At 47.2% G+C, this 15904-nt stretch overlaps 1 protein-coding gene and 1 long non-coding RNA gene across 7 annotated transcripts; both read right to left on the bottom strand.

Annotated features, from left to right (window-relative positions):
- Nucleotides 1–8678: 8678 nt before the first annotated feature.
- LOC122365111 lies at nucleotides 8679–9895 on the bottom strand. Its single transcript, XR_006253678.1, has 2 exons — nucleotides 9605–9895; nucleotides 8679–9363 (listed from the first exon to the last, which is right to left on the bottom strand). It is a non-coding gene; the product is annotated as an uncharacterized LOC122365111 (long non-coding RNA).
- A 706-nt stretch (nucleotides 9896–10601) lies between these two features.
- On the bottom strand, nucleotides 10602–15735 carry LOC122365112 (DNA polymerase subunit gamma-2, mitochondrial-like). 6 transcript variants are annotated; one of them, XM_043336060.1, is made up of 6 exons: nucleotides 15567–15735; nucleotides 14948–15234; nucleotides 12823–13208; nucleotides 12319–12498; nucleotides 11940–12063; nucleotides 10602–11305 (listed from the first exon to the last, which is right to left on the bottom strand). In XM_043336060.1, exons 2-6 carry the CDS (start codon nucleotides 15171–15173, stop codon nucleotides 11136–11138), a joined length of 1086 nt encoding a protein of 361 aa, XP_043191995.1. In that variant the 5' UTR covers nucleotides 15174–15234; nucleotides 15567–15735; the 3' UTR covers nucleotides 10602–11135. The 6 variants fall into 6 exon arrangements, with proteins under 6 accessions (XP_043191995.1, XP_043191994.1, XP_043191997.1 ...); XM_043336059.1 differs by having other exon boundaries at nucleotides 15599–15699; XM_043336062.1 differs by having other exon boundaries at nucleotides 14948–15144; nucleotides 15599–15684.
- Between the last annotated feature and the right edge of the window lie 169 nt (nucleotides 15736–15904).

Here is a 15904-nt window from a genome sequence, read left to right on the forward strand (position 1 = left end):
GATAGCCCCACCGAGGAACTACCTTGTGTCCAAATTTCATTGACCTAGGTCAAACCGATGACGTCACAGGTCAGGTCAAAGGTCGGATTTTCACCGTTAACTGGCATTTCAAGAAATGTGTTGTGAAATCGAGTAAATTGGTAATTTATTGAAAACCATCGATGGTAGGTACATTGTTCGTCAAAGACATACTTTGCTATCTGAGGTCACTGATACCAGGTCAGGTCACAGCGAGGTCAGGTCACCGGGGGTCACAATATGAAAGTGTCGTGCGATGCATGTTTAATGGTCCATTTTACATGACAAATGCGATTATGTGGGTTAGGCAGCCTTTGGGGCCAGCCTAGGTCACGTTTTGGTGAAGGTCATGTCAAGGTCAGGTCAAATAAGGTCAAATTTCAAAGTTGATATTTTTGCATAAAATGGGTAGTAATTCGATGCAGCTCGTCACGGGGAGTCTAACAGTGACCTGACCTGACCCGGAAATGCGGTTGTTGACTGGTTTCAAAAGATCCGGCTTGAATCAAAGGTCAGGTATGCCAAGTTTCAGCTCTCTATCGCCAGCGTACTTGTAGCTATCGCGAAAAAAAAACTTTGTGGGGAGCGGCACCCCCCCCCCCCTCCCTCGGCCGGCGAGGGATAGCCCTATTAACGCCCTTTCTGAGCAATTCTCTCCGATTTGACCTAACGTCAACGGTTTTGCCTGCATGGGTAAATACTGCCAAAATAGCCAATTTTTTCGGAAAGTTTTTTTTTTCTGCAATAACTTATCACTCAAGCCTTCCACAGGGTTACTTTTACCGGCATCGTGTTCCTCATATCAAGAGCCCAAGACGCATAGAATGGCCTATAACGTTACCTTGAAAGGTCAACTTGAAAAGTTGAACTCAGGTCAAGGTCATGACCTGACCGAAAATGATCATGCTGCATATCACTTATTAGGAGATCCGTATCGTCGAGCTGAACACATCTAAGGCGTTTTCATTGCTCTAGCATGCATGCCTCTATCAAAAGTTATTTGCGAAAAACTGTTATAGTTCGTTTTTTTTTAGTTCGACCCTCACTGTAAACATCTTTTTGGAAACAGCACGAGAATCCATTATTTTATTTGGTAATCCAGGCTATGCAGGTGAAAAGCACAACAAAATTCCAAAACTGGCGTATGATTGTTACGAGAGATGAAACATTTAGCACGACTTCTTGTTCACAACGCGGAGTTTCTTCAACACGGTGTTAGCGACCTTCTTGGAACCTCTGGACTTGCTGCGTCCACGGCTCGATCCTTTGCTTTTCGCGTTAAAGGGACCCTCCCACCTTCAAAAAAGTTAATGAATTGACATGAAAGTGATGTCGCTCGGTTCAGAAAGAGCAAAAACGAATATCTACCAAATTTCATCGAAAAATATTCACCGGTTTTCAAGATATTAGACTTTTACTTTTGTTTACTTTTTGGGATCTCCGCTGTTCCTAGCGACTTTATTTGAAAGTGCGGCATTTGTTGCGCGCAAAGCAGCATATACCACCGCGTGCTACCAAACGTTTTAGTAAAAGATTTAAAATCGTTAGATCTCCGCTGACGTCACAAATTCTAAGGGGGCATACCAATGCATTAGCCCCTTAGAATCCGAAAACTGCAAGTTTGAAATTCGATATCTCCGAATTAAAGCATTTTTCGATGTTGTGAGTGCCCAAACCGGTATTTTCAGGCCATGGCCACCAATTTGGCTATCTCAACTCAAATCTAATGTTAAGGTGGGAGGGTCCCTTTAAGTAGTAGGCTAGCTCCGGATCGGCCATAACGTCGCGGCTAGTCATGTTCTCGAGTCTTTGCTCCGTGAATTTTTGTTTCATTCGACTGAACAGTTCACGATAACGTGCCAAACGAGCGGATATACTAGGGATGTCATCTGATGGAGGTGGTGGAGAGTGACTGTTGGACTGGTGTGGACTGGTGGTGGTGTAGCATAACTCTATGTTCTCGCCGACCTGTGACTCTGAGAGGGGTGCTGACCGGCTAGCGGTGTTATCCGGTGTGGTAGCCCACTCAGGGTCAACGTGGAGCTGGTGGCGCTCTGCCGGATCAGTGAGGTGCGTTTCGCCTGTTGCCTGCCTGCTTCAGGGGACCAGAGCTAAATGGCGAATGGAGGACACTCGCTGCATTGCCACGGACTACAGCCAGCGCTAGTCTTTGTCGCAGCCAGGACGATTCACGCGCGTCGCCGGTCACGCTGACTAAACGGCCACCTAAAAGGCTTATGAAGCGGCTTGTTGCCGGGCCGTAGACGCCACTAGTTTCAATTGCCACAGGCTGAATTTGAAACCGATCAGCCAGTCCCGAGTACTTGCGCATCTTTCTCTCCTCAGCGTCCCTGGCTGCAGCGCCGGCAGCAGCGGCGGTGGCCGGCAGATGGGAAGCCGCGTAGGTGTTGACGCAAGTGGCATCCCACACGAGCGATTTTCCCTCAGTAAATGGGAAAAGCGTCAAGCCGTCCGGCCGTTTCCCATCACCACGATCGATGCTGGTGGGCTCAATAAGAGATGGCAAGCCGACAGTCTGCAGGGCACGCTTAATCACGTCATTGAGCGCGGTATGGCGGGGATGACGTCCCGCGCTCAGACGGCAGGTCAGCGCATGGTGTCCCAAACTGTCGGCCAGGGAGCCACAACGACACCTATGTGGCTGGCAGACTTCAGCTCCGACGCGCAAAGCAACGGCGACTCTAAGGGTGGGAGGGTCCAGCAGCGTGCCCAGGCTGGCTGAGGGCAAGGCGTGCAACCATGCTCCGCTCTCCACCGTCCCTGCTGCGAAAAGACAGGCTTGCTCTACCTGGGTAGCGGTGGCCAGTAGGCTGCTTCGCACTTTGTCGGCTAGTACGCTGTCCCATGCACGCTGACTTCGTGCAGCGTCACCTGTTGGAGGTTCCGCTGGCTCAGCCGCCATCCTCCAGTCCGTCAAGGTAACTTCTTGTTCCGCCGACAGTCTGGCGCGTAGCGATCCGGGCAGCATCGACATCAGCAGCTGCATACAATGGTGAAGGGATGTTACGTAGCTTGGAAGTGCAAGGTCTTGCGTGCGTCTGATGCCTAGTCCGCCATATCTAGTCGGTAAAACTGCCTGTGTCCAACTGTCCTGGCTAAAGGCGACGTTACGTTAGTAATGCACGAGAATTGCTCGCTGAATTACTGAGAAAACTGGTTAGCGCACTTTGCATTGGAGATATGAATTAATATTTTCAAAATAAGTTCCTAACACCGATGATATACTGTTACGTTAAACGCCGTGCGATTTATTAATTAGTTCACTTATACTTCCTGACAAGTCATCGATCCTTGTGGGGCTGCAAATACCGAGCTGCGAGTCTGGTAAAAAGGAGCCAGGTAGAAATAATTTTGATACAATTGATCGTCTGCGAAATCATTGTGCGCCAACGAGTTTTCTCAGTAATTCAGCTACCAATTCTCGTGCTGTGTTCAAAGAGATGTTTACAGTGAGGGTCGAACTTAGAAAAAACGAACTATAGATACCATTTCGTGACCTGATAAGACCTCAGGGGCATAAACATTGGTCACGGACACTAGTTACATCATTACATGTTCAGTGTGTCTTACTTGTACTTACAACCCTATGGAGGGGCGGCACCCGCCCTCCACCCCCCCCCCCCCACCCCCCTCGGCCGGCGAGGGTTGACTGATAGGTACTGAACATAGGCAAAGTTCTTTTTTATTGAAATTTTGACTTTATAGCGATTAAAATACTTTTTGAAAGAAAAAAGGATGCAAATGGAAAATTATCAAGAGCCAAAATCGCTAGTTAAAAGAGAAACTACAGGATCTTGCAACATTTTCATAGGTACGTCTTGATTCTTTTGAAGCTGAAGATGTTAGGACGCGTCTGAAATTGGCAGTTTTTAACCTTCGTCCCAGTGTGGGGGGTAGTGGTGTCAATTACGGAAAATCGGAATACCGATACCAAACCAAATACCAACCAAAACCGTGGGGAAATACCGAAACCAAACCAACTTGGGAAAATGAGGGAAATACCAACTTTTTACCGATTTCTTAGCCTCTTATACATTAGTGAGGGTTCATGATACCAACAAAATACCAAACACATTACGATTGAAATACCAAATACCAAGTTGGTAGCAGTTTGGTATCGGTATACCAAAAAGTTGGTATCCGATTGACATCTCTAGTGGGGGGTATGTTACCACCCTGTCGCGTTTTTTGCGTATAAATAAAAAACCGCGCGTAGCGCCGCGCCGCTTTGCGTAGCTTTTTGTACATCAATTTTGGACAATGTGTGAATTTTTTTTTGACCCCAGGTCATGTCAGGTCAGGTCACCAGGTCAAGTTAACTGACCAGGCCTAAAAAAGTTTGCAATCATGTCCAGCCTGCAGTGTTTGTCAGAAAGGTTTTAAACTTGGTGGATTGCATGATGTTATGGGCGCCTACAATTTGTATATCTCGGATTTTTTTTATATCCGTGACCTCAGGCCAGGTCAGTGGTGTGACCTTACCATTATAAGTCAATGGAGACAAATGAAAATGCCTCTAGATCCGTGTGTACGCATAGTAACAGTCCAAATATTTCAGAATCACAATGATTTGGACCACCCGTGACGACCAATGTGTCTTTTTTGTTGATAGCCTCTAGAAAGGTCATCTGAGGTCATTTGAGGCTACAAACAGATTTTTGCCAATAACTCTCGATTGGAAGGAGATAGGACGCTAGGGATGGCCTCATTGTGTTTATCTTGTTGAGACGCATCGAATGATATGTAACATGACCTTTTCCGGTCAGGTCATGACCTTGACCTGAGGTCAAATTTTCAAGTTGACCTTTCAAGGTCAAATTATAGTTCATTCGACGCGTCTCGGCAAGAGGAAAACGATTCTGGCAATAGAAATGTCGTGGCTTTTTCTAGTCAAAAGTTATTGTCGAAAAACACTTTGCGAAACAGCTATTTTTTGGGGTTTTTGCCCTCTGGAGGCTAAACTGTTGACCTGAGGTCAATTTTGATCATGACCTTATCAAAAGAAGAGTTCAGAAGCTATCGATTCCTTTTCCATGCGTTTTTCTAGCTACCATAGTTCCTGAGATAAATGCATGTTTTCTGAAAAATATAATGACATTTGGCAAATTTTGACCTTTGATGACCTCCAGTGACCCCAATATTGCTCCAAGATGAAAAATGACCGAAATACTTTCAAACGTACGCATTGAGATCTATCGACTGCTTTTTATCGCGTCTTTCTAGCCCTCTTAGTTTTTGAGTTAGAGGTGGGTGATAACTGGTAACATATATGCCCCCCCCCCCCCCCCACTAGGGCGAAGTTGGCTGAGACCGCCACTGGGGCGCGGGTTAAAGCAAAAGCTGAGTGATATGACGTCACTAAAAAGGCATTTAAAAAATGGACGAATTTCGTTTAAATTTTCAGGTGACACACCAAATTGATGTATGATAAGGTATAAAAGGCTCGAGCGTCGAGGTAGGTATGCTGCCGTTAACACTTAGGTTAGGTATATGTTATTGGCGAAAAATGGGAGGTTAACCTTGGGCCTCGAAGGGGCGGGGGTGTTTTCGGCACTCGCCAGTTTTTTTTGCGTAAGAAAATCGCGGTGCCCAGCGCGGCAACACTTGATACAGCTTATCATATGTTAATTTGGCATCGCGTGTAAAAGCTTTTGACCCATGTCACATAAACCGCGCGGGGCTGGGGTCTCCAGCCGAACGCGCGGGGCTGGGGGGGTAAATTTTACCCCCCCCCCCTGTTATCTCCCGAACTAATGGTCCGATTTGGAAAATTCAAACGCCAATCGAAAGCTCTCATCACGAACTACTAAAAACATGTACTTAATTTAAAGTTTGAGGTCAAGGTCAAGGTCAGGTCAAGGGTACAAATTGCAAGTTTCTACAGTATCGGCCTTGCACCGTAGTTGCCGAAGAATGGAGTCATGGACTGAGACTGATCGCCCAAAACGTGTTTTTAGGCTACCAAGACAATATTCGTTGCATACAATATCATTCAGAGGTCAAGGTCAAGGTCAGGTCAGGTCAGGTCAGGTCACCAAAAAACAAAATATAGAAAAGGGCATGTGCGACACATGTTTTATGGGTCATTTTACTCATAGAGTTCAATAGGCACACTCAATAAGTGATATGGACCACCTCTGGATGAATTTCAGGTCGAGGTCAGGTCAAGGTCAGGTCAAGTGAGGTCAAATTTTGAAGTTGGTTGTTAAGGCCTAAAAAGGTGTCTATCTGATGCAGTTTTTCACGGCAAATCGAATGGTGCTTTTTTTGTTTCCGTACGAGGTCTAGAACTTCCAAAAAAGTCATTTTTCAAAAAATTTGTGTGTCGTGACGTCATAAAATTTTGAATAACTCCCACATTTTTGAACCGATTCTTTCTTCTAAAATTTGGTATGTAGGTGCACATAGACCACTTCTCTGACATATATTCCGGTTTTTTCGATAGACTCAAAATTTTGGATTTTATAATGATTTTCCCAAAAACATCAGTTTTTTGAAAGAAAAAAAATTTAGGCCAAAATCCAAAATTTTCAAAAAACCGAGATAGCCATTTGATAGACAAAGTAAAATTACGTATAACCTTTTTTGTTACGTCTTGATTCCTTTAACCCGCGCCCTGCTGGGGGGGGGGGGGTGTTTGAACACCCCCCCCTTGTGGTTTTTCGCGAATATCTCAAAAACGGCAGCGCGAAGCGCCGCCGTTTTTGGTACACCTTATCATACATCAATTCTACACATGTTGTGAAAATTTCAGACCAAGGTCATTCAAGGTCAGGTCACTAGGTAACTTGAAGTGACCTCACCTCATAAAAAGTTTCAATGTCTGTCATAGCTACACCGAGTGACCGATCGCTTTGAAACTTTCAGCGATTGCTAAGAGCAATAGCATGTACAAAACGTATATCTCAGAATTTTGATATCGATGACCTAAGGTCAGGTCGATTTTGCGACCTCCCCATTATAAGTCAATGGGAGAAAATTGAAATGCGCCTTTTTTGGACGAAAGACATTATAAACACTCCCAAACACCGAATTACAAGTAGTTTAGACACAATGAACATACAAATGGTGTCCGTGACCCTTGTTTATGCCCTGAGGTCATCTTAGGTCACGAATGGTATCTAACAGTTTTTCGCAAATAACTTTTGATAGAGGCATGCTAGAGCGATGAAAACGCCTTAGATGTGTTCAGCTCGACGATACGGATCGACTGATATGCAACATGACCCTTTCCGGTCAGGTCATGACCTTGACCTGAGGTCAAATTTTCAAGTTGACCTTTCAAGGTCAAGTTATAGTTCACTCGATGCGTCTTGACGAGAGGAACACGATGCCGGTAAAAGTAAGCTCGTACAGGGCTTGGGTCAAAACTTATTGCAGAAAAACTGTTTCCGAAAAAATCGGCTATTTTTGCAGTTTTTGCCCCCTGCAGGCAAAACCGTTGACGTTAGGTCAAATCTGAGAGAATTACTCAGAAAGGGCGTTAATAGGGCTATCGAATGCGCTTTTCCGCGGCGCTGTAGCTCTATTGGTTCCCGAGTTATGCGTTGGCTTCTTGGAAATTTTCGACATTCGATCTGGAAATCGGCGAAATTTTGCCTTCAATGACCTCTGGTGACCTGACCTTTGACCTGACCAAAAAATTGACCGAAGTGATTTCGTCATTATTTTTTACGCTCTTTCGAACGCCGCCTTCCGCGTATCGCTACGTGGCCCAGGAGCCGAGTTACAAGGGGGGGTGTTCAAACCCCCCCCCCCAGCAGGGCGTGGAAATCCAGGACCCCCAGCCGGGCGCGGGTTAAAAATGAAGATGTTAGCGGCGTTTGAACTTTTGCCGTTTTTGAGGCGAAAATGGCGAACATGACGTCACTAAAACGTCAATTTCTCAAAAAATTTCCGACGGATTTCGCTCAAATTTTCAGGGAACGTGTCAAATTGATGTAAGAAAAGGTGCTGAAAGTTTGGCGGCGCTGCGCGCCGCCGTTTTTGAGATATCGCAAAAATTCGCGAGGGGGGGGGTAAAAATTACCCCCCCAGCCCCGCGCGGGATAAGGTCAGGTTACCAGGTCAATTCAACTCACCAGGCCTCTAAAAACAATACCGATACAAGTATTACATGCCGATGCATGCCTTCTATCGCTTCGTGCAAGCATGGTGTGAAACGTCTTCCACAAAACGTTAATTCTGACGTCTTGTTATCCAGATCCTTTGCAGTCCAGACAATGACTGTTGACGTCCATTCAAAACTAAGGACACACATTAGCGAAAGACTGACAAGTTTCTAGCTTTATCAGTCTTCGAGTTATGAGCCTGTTAGTCAGAAAATGTCGACATCTGGATGACTTGACATTTGACCACAAGTGTCGGTCTGACCTTTATTCTGACTGATGAAATATAATTGCAATATTTTGTTTTATGATTTGTTGGCGACTTAACGAAAGCTGTTTATACCCTGCATCGCGTGACCTCGCTCAGGAACCAAGAGGGGGAGGGGCCGTCAACCCCAGATGTGCTACATGGTTGTCCAATGTCCATTACCCTGGACAATTATCCGTGTCCGTAACATTCGTGTCATTATTTCCCTGCCGCCTGAATCAGGCTTTCACGCTGATATTTTCCACCAGAATATAACGCATCTAAAAATGAAAAAGGTATTTGTATTTTCACTGTTCGCACAAGATAAAAACAGAATACGCATACACATTCTAATTCAAAATGAACAACATCGCCAAAAACCACATTCACAGCTCGAATGTCCAAATAGGGTAAACCGTTTCAGTATAGCATTCAGCATTGCAATCTGTCCTAAGTGGCAGGTACCTGGCATATGAAGTACTCCAACACAAAATTCGAGCTGCAGTTATATCCTGCCCACACCCCCCAGTCGCTGTAGTTGAGCACGGCGCACGTCCCATCATAATACCCCGGGTCATCCCGATACCAGAGGCTGAAATCGTACGGAGTTCCGTCCAACCAGGCCCAGGGAGCGGTGGTGTCAGATCTGGTCAAACCTATCCAGCCAATATGGCGACCCGAGTTGTCAATTCCCAGCACCTCCTCGCCAAGGAATGTGTTCTGTTCGGCGTCATGGATGGAGACCATTGTTGCATCGGGGTGCTGCAAGGTGCAGGCACGTGCAACGTCAACAAAGCGACTGATGAAGGAGGACCCCCAGTAGCACGTGTCTCGGAACTGTTTCCATTCGGAGGAGGGGCAGGTTGCAGTGATGACGGCGACGGCGGCGGCCACCAGCGTCAGGCGCAGAGTCCACGTCATTATGATGGCGGTGACGTCACTCCTGACTGCTGTGACGTTGCTGGATACCTGTGGGATACGGTTGTAAATGACATGTATCCGTTTGGTGCCGTTTTTAACTCCATTGTCTCCATTGGTCAGTAAGAAATACTATATGCCTGGTTGATAATTATAGCGATCAATTGTATTGTAACCCAAATGTAAGCATAAACAAAGCTGTACCTATGGACCATAGACATTCAGCACAGCGATGAAGGCTCCCTTTACGGTCATTTCAAATATCCCCGAACAGTAAGTCCGAAATTCTCACCTGCCTTTGAGAGAGCCTCTACGAGAGAACCAGAGTTCTAAAACGTCGGGTCGATGATTCTAATCCCGACGCTGAAGTATGCATCTCGTCTCTGGTGCGCCACATTTATATTTTCGGATATCACTCCGACGGAAATCATAATCACAGCGGAGGACAGGCGAACGAAAATGCGCCCAAAGTAGTCCATGAGCCGTGCGAATAAAACAGGTGACGCGCCCCCTTATCAACAAAACTGACAAGTCATGCTCGACGTGCAAACGGAAAAGTAGTGATACCTACTTGAAAGTCATGGTTGGCGATGTGCTGTTGACTGCTGGTACTACGTCAGTGCGTTGGTAGTACGTTAGCCATAGGCAAATGACGCTCTTTTACTGCATAAGAAAATGCGCACCTACCGATGCAGAACGCAGCTCATTATCTAATACCTATATGTCCCTCGCCCGGATGGAGGTCACAGCCAAATTCGCCATGATGTGGGGAGGCGTATTTGGCCACACCAGGTTATCTCGGAAACAGCAGCACTGCTCCATGGACCTGAGGCCAGTTTTACCAACAGAAAAATAACCGCCTGCCGGAATTTTTTGCCTGAAGACCGCATCACATACGGAGCGTAAACGGTTAAGCCCTTTCTACTTACGTGCCCATCGCGTTTACGCTCCGTATGTGAACCGGTTTTTAGGCAGAAAATTCCAGCAGGCGGCTATTTTTCTGTTGGTAAAACTGGCCTCTGGACTGAGGTATCTCCGTACATCTTCAGTCTCGGATTTAAAGACGACCCGAACTATTACGGCGGAAACTGCGGCCTCTTCAACTTTGGTGGTGACAGACAGCCTGTGGACGGGCTATGATTACTCTTTTCCCGAGTTATTTTATGTGCCAGTTAACTAGCCCTGAGTGACAACGCCTGTATGCACCCGTTGTAGAAGAAAAAGCTGTTTTGTGTTTTGTATCCGTTTGGCGCAAATATATACGACATTGTGCATTCAAAGAAGCCGGAATCAGCTACGTTTTTATTGCAAAAACTGAAAAAAACATGTTTTCCCAATAAATACCTAATTTCACATTGGGTATTGGATAAATATTAGCCTGGCTCTTTATCACTTGCAATGATTCCAACAAATCTGTTCAAAACCATTACAAATTCGTCTACAAGCTCCTCAGCGTTGAAATACAACTGGGGAGGCGGAAAATTCCACTGGCCTCGAACTGACCCGTGGAACAGGACTCGATAAATCGTATGAGCCACGCAAAAAGGCACATCGAAAACTTCCAACAGCCAAAGTATACGACGAAACAAGTTCCAATCACTGGCATCACAGATGATCGTACTTGGCACTGGCAGACCCTAGCAGACACAGTAACGCAACGCTTGGTGTCACGATGTTGATCACTTCTTTAACAAACATGTGATGTGAATGCAAAATATACCTACAATGATTCGATGAGTCACCTTTAATCCCGCAAACGTCAGAGAGCTACACTGCACTATCAACATCACATGACGTCAACACAGCTGCACACTGACGTCACATCAGCCACCGTCAGTGATCTGACTGACGTGTACCTGATGACTGAGTGACGTGTCCCGGGAGCGGAGCCGGCACACGCCGTCTTGGAGGGTTCTCTCGGAGAGGAGAACGGTCAGAGGAACACCGGCGCCGTCAGAAGAGCGGAGAGGCGCCGCCAGCCACGGCTCCTCCACTGCGGAGATACACAGACACGGTCAGAGAAACACCGGAGCCATAAGTCAGGGCTCCACTGCGGAGATACGCAGACACGTTATCAGAAGACAGAGATATCATAATTGATCGTCATTGAATGCACCACAATTTTACAGCACATCAACAAATCTGAGCAGCTCTTACGAACGTCCAGCATGGAATATCAGTATGTCATATACAATTATACAAATATTGAAAGTGGCAGTCACAACGAAGCATTAGTTTAAGGATGGAACAACAACTATTAGATCAAGAGTAATTCTACACGGCTCATATTTTCGTCAAACAACACCCAACAGTCCAACACCGCCCCAGGCTGGACAGCTGAATACAGCTGAGCTGAACGGTGTTGGACAGTTTTGTCCCTAACCTAATGCTGAAGCCATCTGCCCTTGACCCAGTGTGTACGCGTCTGTTCCAGATCCAATGACCTGCGCTGGACAGCTGATCAGTCCGCTGACACATTGGCCTGAGCAATAGATGAGAAATATAACATTTTTCGTCCGTTCCTGTGCTAAGCCCGTCCAATCCTCCAGCCACTGACCTGTGCTGGACAGATCCGACCCCTCGCACACTGACCTGAGCTAAACCCATCCAATCCTCCAGCAACTGACCTGTGCTGGACGCGTTAGTCCTCTCTCCGTCCCTCTGGGCCTCCTCAGAGTTTGACTGGTCCTCCTCTCCTTCCGCCGGCATCTCCTCCGGTAGCGGAAACACGGAAACACCCGACGACCGCAGCTGAGGAAAACCGAGCCGACAGGGTAACGCTATGGTAACAATAGCGACGCCATAGGGAGGCAAGTAGCAGTGATCTGTCAAAATTCACACTTCATAGCACTGTTTGACAGCTGGGAAAAATCCTGGAATTGGATGCTTAGATGAACAGTTTAGCTAGCGGAGCTCTACTCGTTACCCTTCCCCGACCCCTCCCCATCCACATGGACCCCTGGCACGCCCCTTTCCAGCCTAACATCAACATTCCCTGTCCCATACCTGGTTGCTGATATGCAGCGCCAGCGCGCGCAGCTCCTCGGGCCAGTCGTGGCGCGAAGGAACCGCGCGCCGGTATGGCGCCAACCGCTCCTGGAGGCGGAGCGCGCCAGCGTCCAGTGCGTCTCCGCAGACGGAGTACAGGGCCGACTGGAGGCACAGCTCACAGCTGAACACGTGTGCCTGTCGGGGGGAGGTCAGTTCAGGCCGTGGGCTAGACATGGACAGACACCCGGAACGGTTTATGGGAACATCGCGCAGCTGGATGCAATCCACGATTAACTTTTGGAGTGACTGAATGTAGTCAACCTTTAAGACCTATCTATACGTTATCATAAACATATATAACATGAAGATATTGTAGATAAACTATACAAAATCATAACTGGCGCTTATTAGAGTTTTTACATGCCCTATTTGGGGGATAGGTACCAAGATGTCACGTCCGTTTTTAACACCTAGTGTGCTACCTCAGTGCACCTACATCTCTCACGGTTGCTTCCTCACCTCTTGTGTCCCTCCAGCGCCCTCTATTGCCTGCGGTCCGTGGCTCCTCAATCGCTCCACAGGCAGGCGCCCATCGAACAACACCTGCGCGTCATCTGGTGAGCTCTGGGCGAGGCTGTAGTTACCCGGATCGTCCGCCAGATCCCGCCACCATATACGCCGGCGCCGCTGTAGCGTTTGGTGCCAATCCGCACCGTCAGGCGGAGGCACGGCCAGCACGAGAGACAACTGACCACCAGCGGTGGGCGGGGCGTCGGCCGGAGGGGGCGTGGCCTCCAGCTGCTCGGGCGGGGTCAGCGGTCCGGCGCCAGGTCGCTCTAAGGTGACTCCAAAGGGCAGTGTGAGGTGAAGAGAGCCCTGAGCTGCATGGAGGGCAGCGAGTGAGTCTGTGGAGTGGAGGGAAGCCATTGAGATGATCAGCAGAGTATGCAGCTGAGAACTCTAACTCATAACACAGATAACAGTGAAAATGATAGTAGCAATGACATTCTATGAGGTAGTCATTTGTGGCATAGAGCTTGAGGTGATAACTCATGACTGAAATCACTGCTGGACAAAACTCACTTGCTGGACAATTCTAGAAATTAGTATCTCTAATACATGACTCAGGACAACAACATGACAATAAAACATGACAATTAGGAGGATAAATTACACTGGAAAAGAAATGCTATAAATTACATCAATAGAAAATAGTGTGATAATGACAACTAATAACACAATACCTACGTTATGGCTCAGAGTGCAAAAAAAAAACATCAACAGACAGCATCAACAGACAACAGTTACAAAGTTAAATTATCACCAAAACAGGTGAAAATGTGCATGGTTGTTGCTTTACATTACAGATACAACCTAGATTACAAGAAGGCATTCGACACCGTACCGCATAAGAGACTGTATCGCAAGCTGAGTGCCTATGGTCTGAAGGGTAGAGTATTGAAGTGGCTGATAGACTTTCTACATGCACGGCAGCAGCAGGTGAAGGTTGGTAGTAGCCACTCAAGTTGGGCCCACGTCTCAAGCGGTGTCCCACAGGGCTCGGTTTTGGGACCGGCCATGTTTCTGCTTTTTGTCAATGAGATTCCCGAACTACTACATAGCAGAGTGAAGATGTTCGCTGATGATATGAAAATGTACGGGGCAGTCACCAGCACCAACGACACACAGGCACTCCAACAAGACATGGACACACTCTCGCACTGGTCACAGACATGGCTGATGAAGTTCAACATATCCAAATGTAAAGTGATGCATTGCGGCACAGGAAATCCTCGAAGAGTGTACCATATGACACAGGACGGAACCTCGGAGTCGCTGGAAGAGACCTGCAAAGAGAGAGACCTGGGAGTGATTGTGGAAAATACATTGAAGCCGACACTACACTGCAAGATGGCAGCCAGCAGAGGCATGTCAGCCCTGAAGCAGCTCAAGGCGACCTTCCGCACAATAAGCAGGAGAAACTTCAAGCCACTCTACAACGCTTTTGTCCGACCCCACATCGAGTACTGTGCCCAAGCGGTTGGACCGTACATGGCGCAAAACTTCAAAGCGTTGGAGAAAGTTCAGAGAAGGGCGACAAAGATGGTGAAGGGGATGAAGAACGTACCATACAAGCAGAGACTTATCAATCTTGGTATGACAAGTGTAGAACAGCGCCTACGGAGAGGAGACCTTATCGAGACCTACAAGATATTGACGGGGAAGACGAAGCTGAAGCCGGAGCACTTCTTCCAGCAGAGCCAGGAGGGGAGAACCAGAGGACACTGCCTCAAGCTGACCAAGAAACGAGTGACCCACCATGCAAGGATGATGTTCTTTTCTCAACGTGTGGTGTCCCCCTGGAATGCTCTGCCAGAGGAAGTTATATCGGCAATGACTACGAACAGTTTTAAAAACCGGTTGGACCACCACTGGGCCACAAGGAATCCTCACTGAGTCATTTCTGACCTTATCCGGATGTGGGCCCTGAATAGACCCGGTCTACCCAAGCCCACTAGTAAAACCTAAACCTAAACCTAAACATTCCACTTTCTTGACCTAGGACATGGCACAACTGCCAGTGCCTGGCCTAGTTTCAATCCATACTCCCTAAATACTCCCTTTCAATACTCCCCAAACCCACCTGTCAGTGACTGTGCAGGATCACCCATCCGTCTGCTCGACAGCACTGCGGGCACCACGGGTACATTCAGTCCGAGCTCCACATCCCTCCTCCAGAGCACTGTCAGGTTCCGCAGGAGCAGGCGCCCCAGTGGTCCCAGGGTCGGAAGGGCGCCCGGCCCAGGGGCACAGCTCAGGTAGCTGTGGTGACTCAGGTGCCTGAGGAGAATGTCCCATCCAACAGGCATGATGGGTGTTATCCAGACAGAGCAGGCCCCGCCTCAATGTGTTATCTTGGACTCCTCACTCCTGTAAAATGAATGGAAAATGTTAAATAAACTGAAACATCCAAATTTGGTACAATTATGTGGAATTTTGTATTCCATGCATCTTAAATATTGTTATATGTATATTGCTTTCGGTACCCTTTCACAATTACCACGGGTTAGCGAAACCCCAGGGCCCAGGCCCATGCTACAGTCAGAGTAGAACTTCAAATCCCCAGCGGTCAGCGAAATCTTATCAAACAGGTGGTCACGTCGTGTCACTACTTTGACTAGTAGTCACTACTGTGACTACTTTGACTAGTAGACTAACAGGTATTTAAGTAGTGATTAATGCCGTAGTAATTAGTGACTTGCTTTGAAATTTCCTCCACGAATGAAAACCTCACACAATGCATGGATTCCCATTGTGATTTTCCTGTTCAAAAGGAGTACCGAAAACTGCGCAAAGTTATTACAAGCCACATAATTCGACGATTCTTCCACACTTGCTTTTCAAAATAGTGACCAAAGCTAAGCAATGAATATGTAAAGTTAGAAACTTCTGCGTCAGGAATGAAAAGGGTTAGTGCTACCATATGTGAAGCTGCTTCTACTATTCTAGTATATGGTAGAGAAAAAACTTCAATACAAAAGGCCGCGGCATTTATAGGCGGTGGAGTGGGGGGGGGGGGGGGAGGCACGAGACGAGGGGA

This window comes from Amphibalanus amphitrite, unplaced genomic scaffold (genome assembly GCF_019059575.1).
Source record: "Amphibalanus amphitrite isolate SeventyFive unplaced genomic scaffold, NRLGWU_Aamphi_draft 000715F_arrow, whole genome shotgun sequence".
In the NCBI taxonomy this organism is placed as follows: Eukaryota; Metazoa; Arthropoda; class Thecostraca; order Balanomorpha; family Balanidae; genus Amphibalanus; species Amphibalanus amphitrite.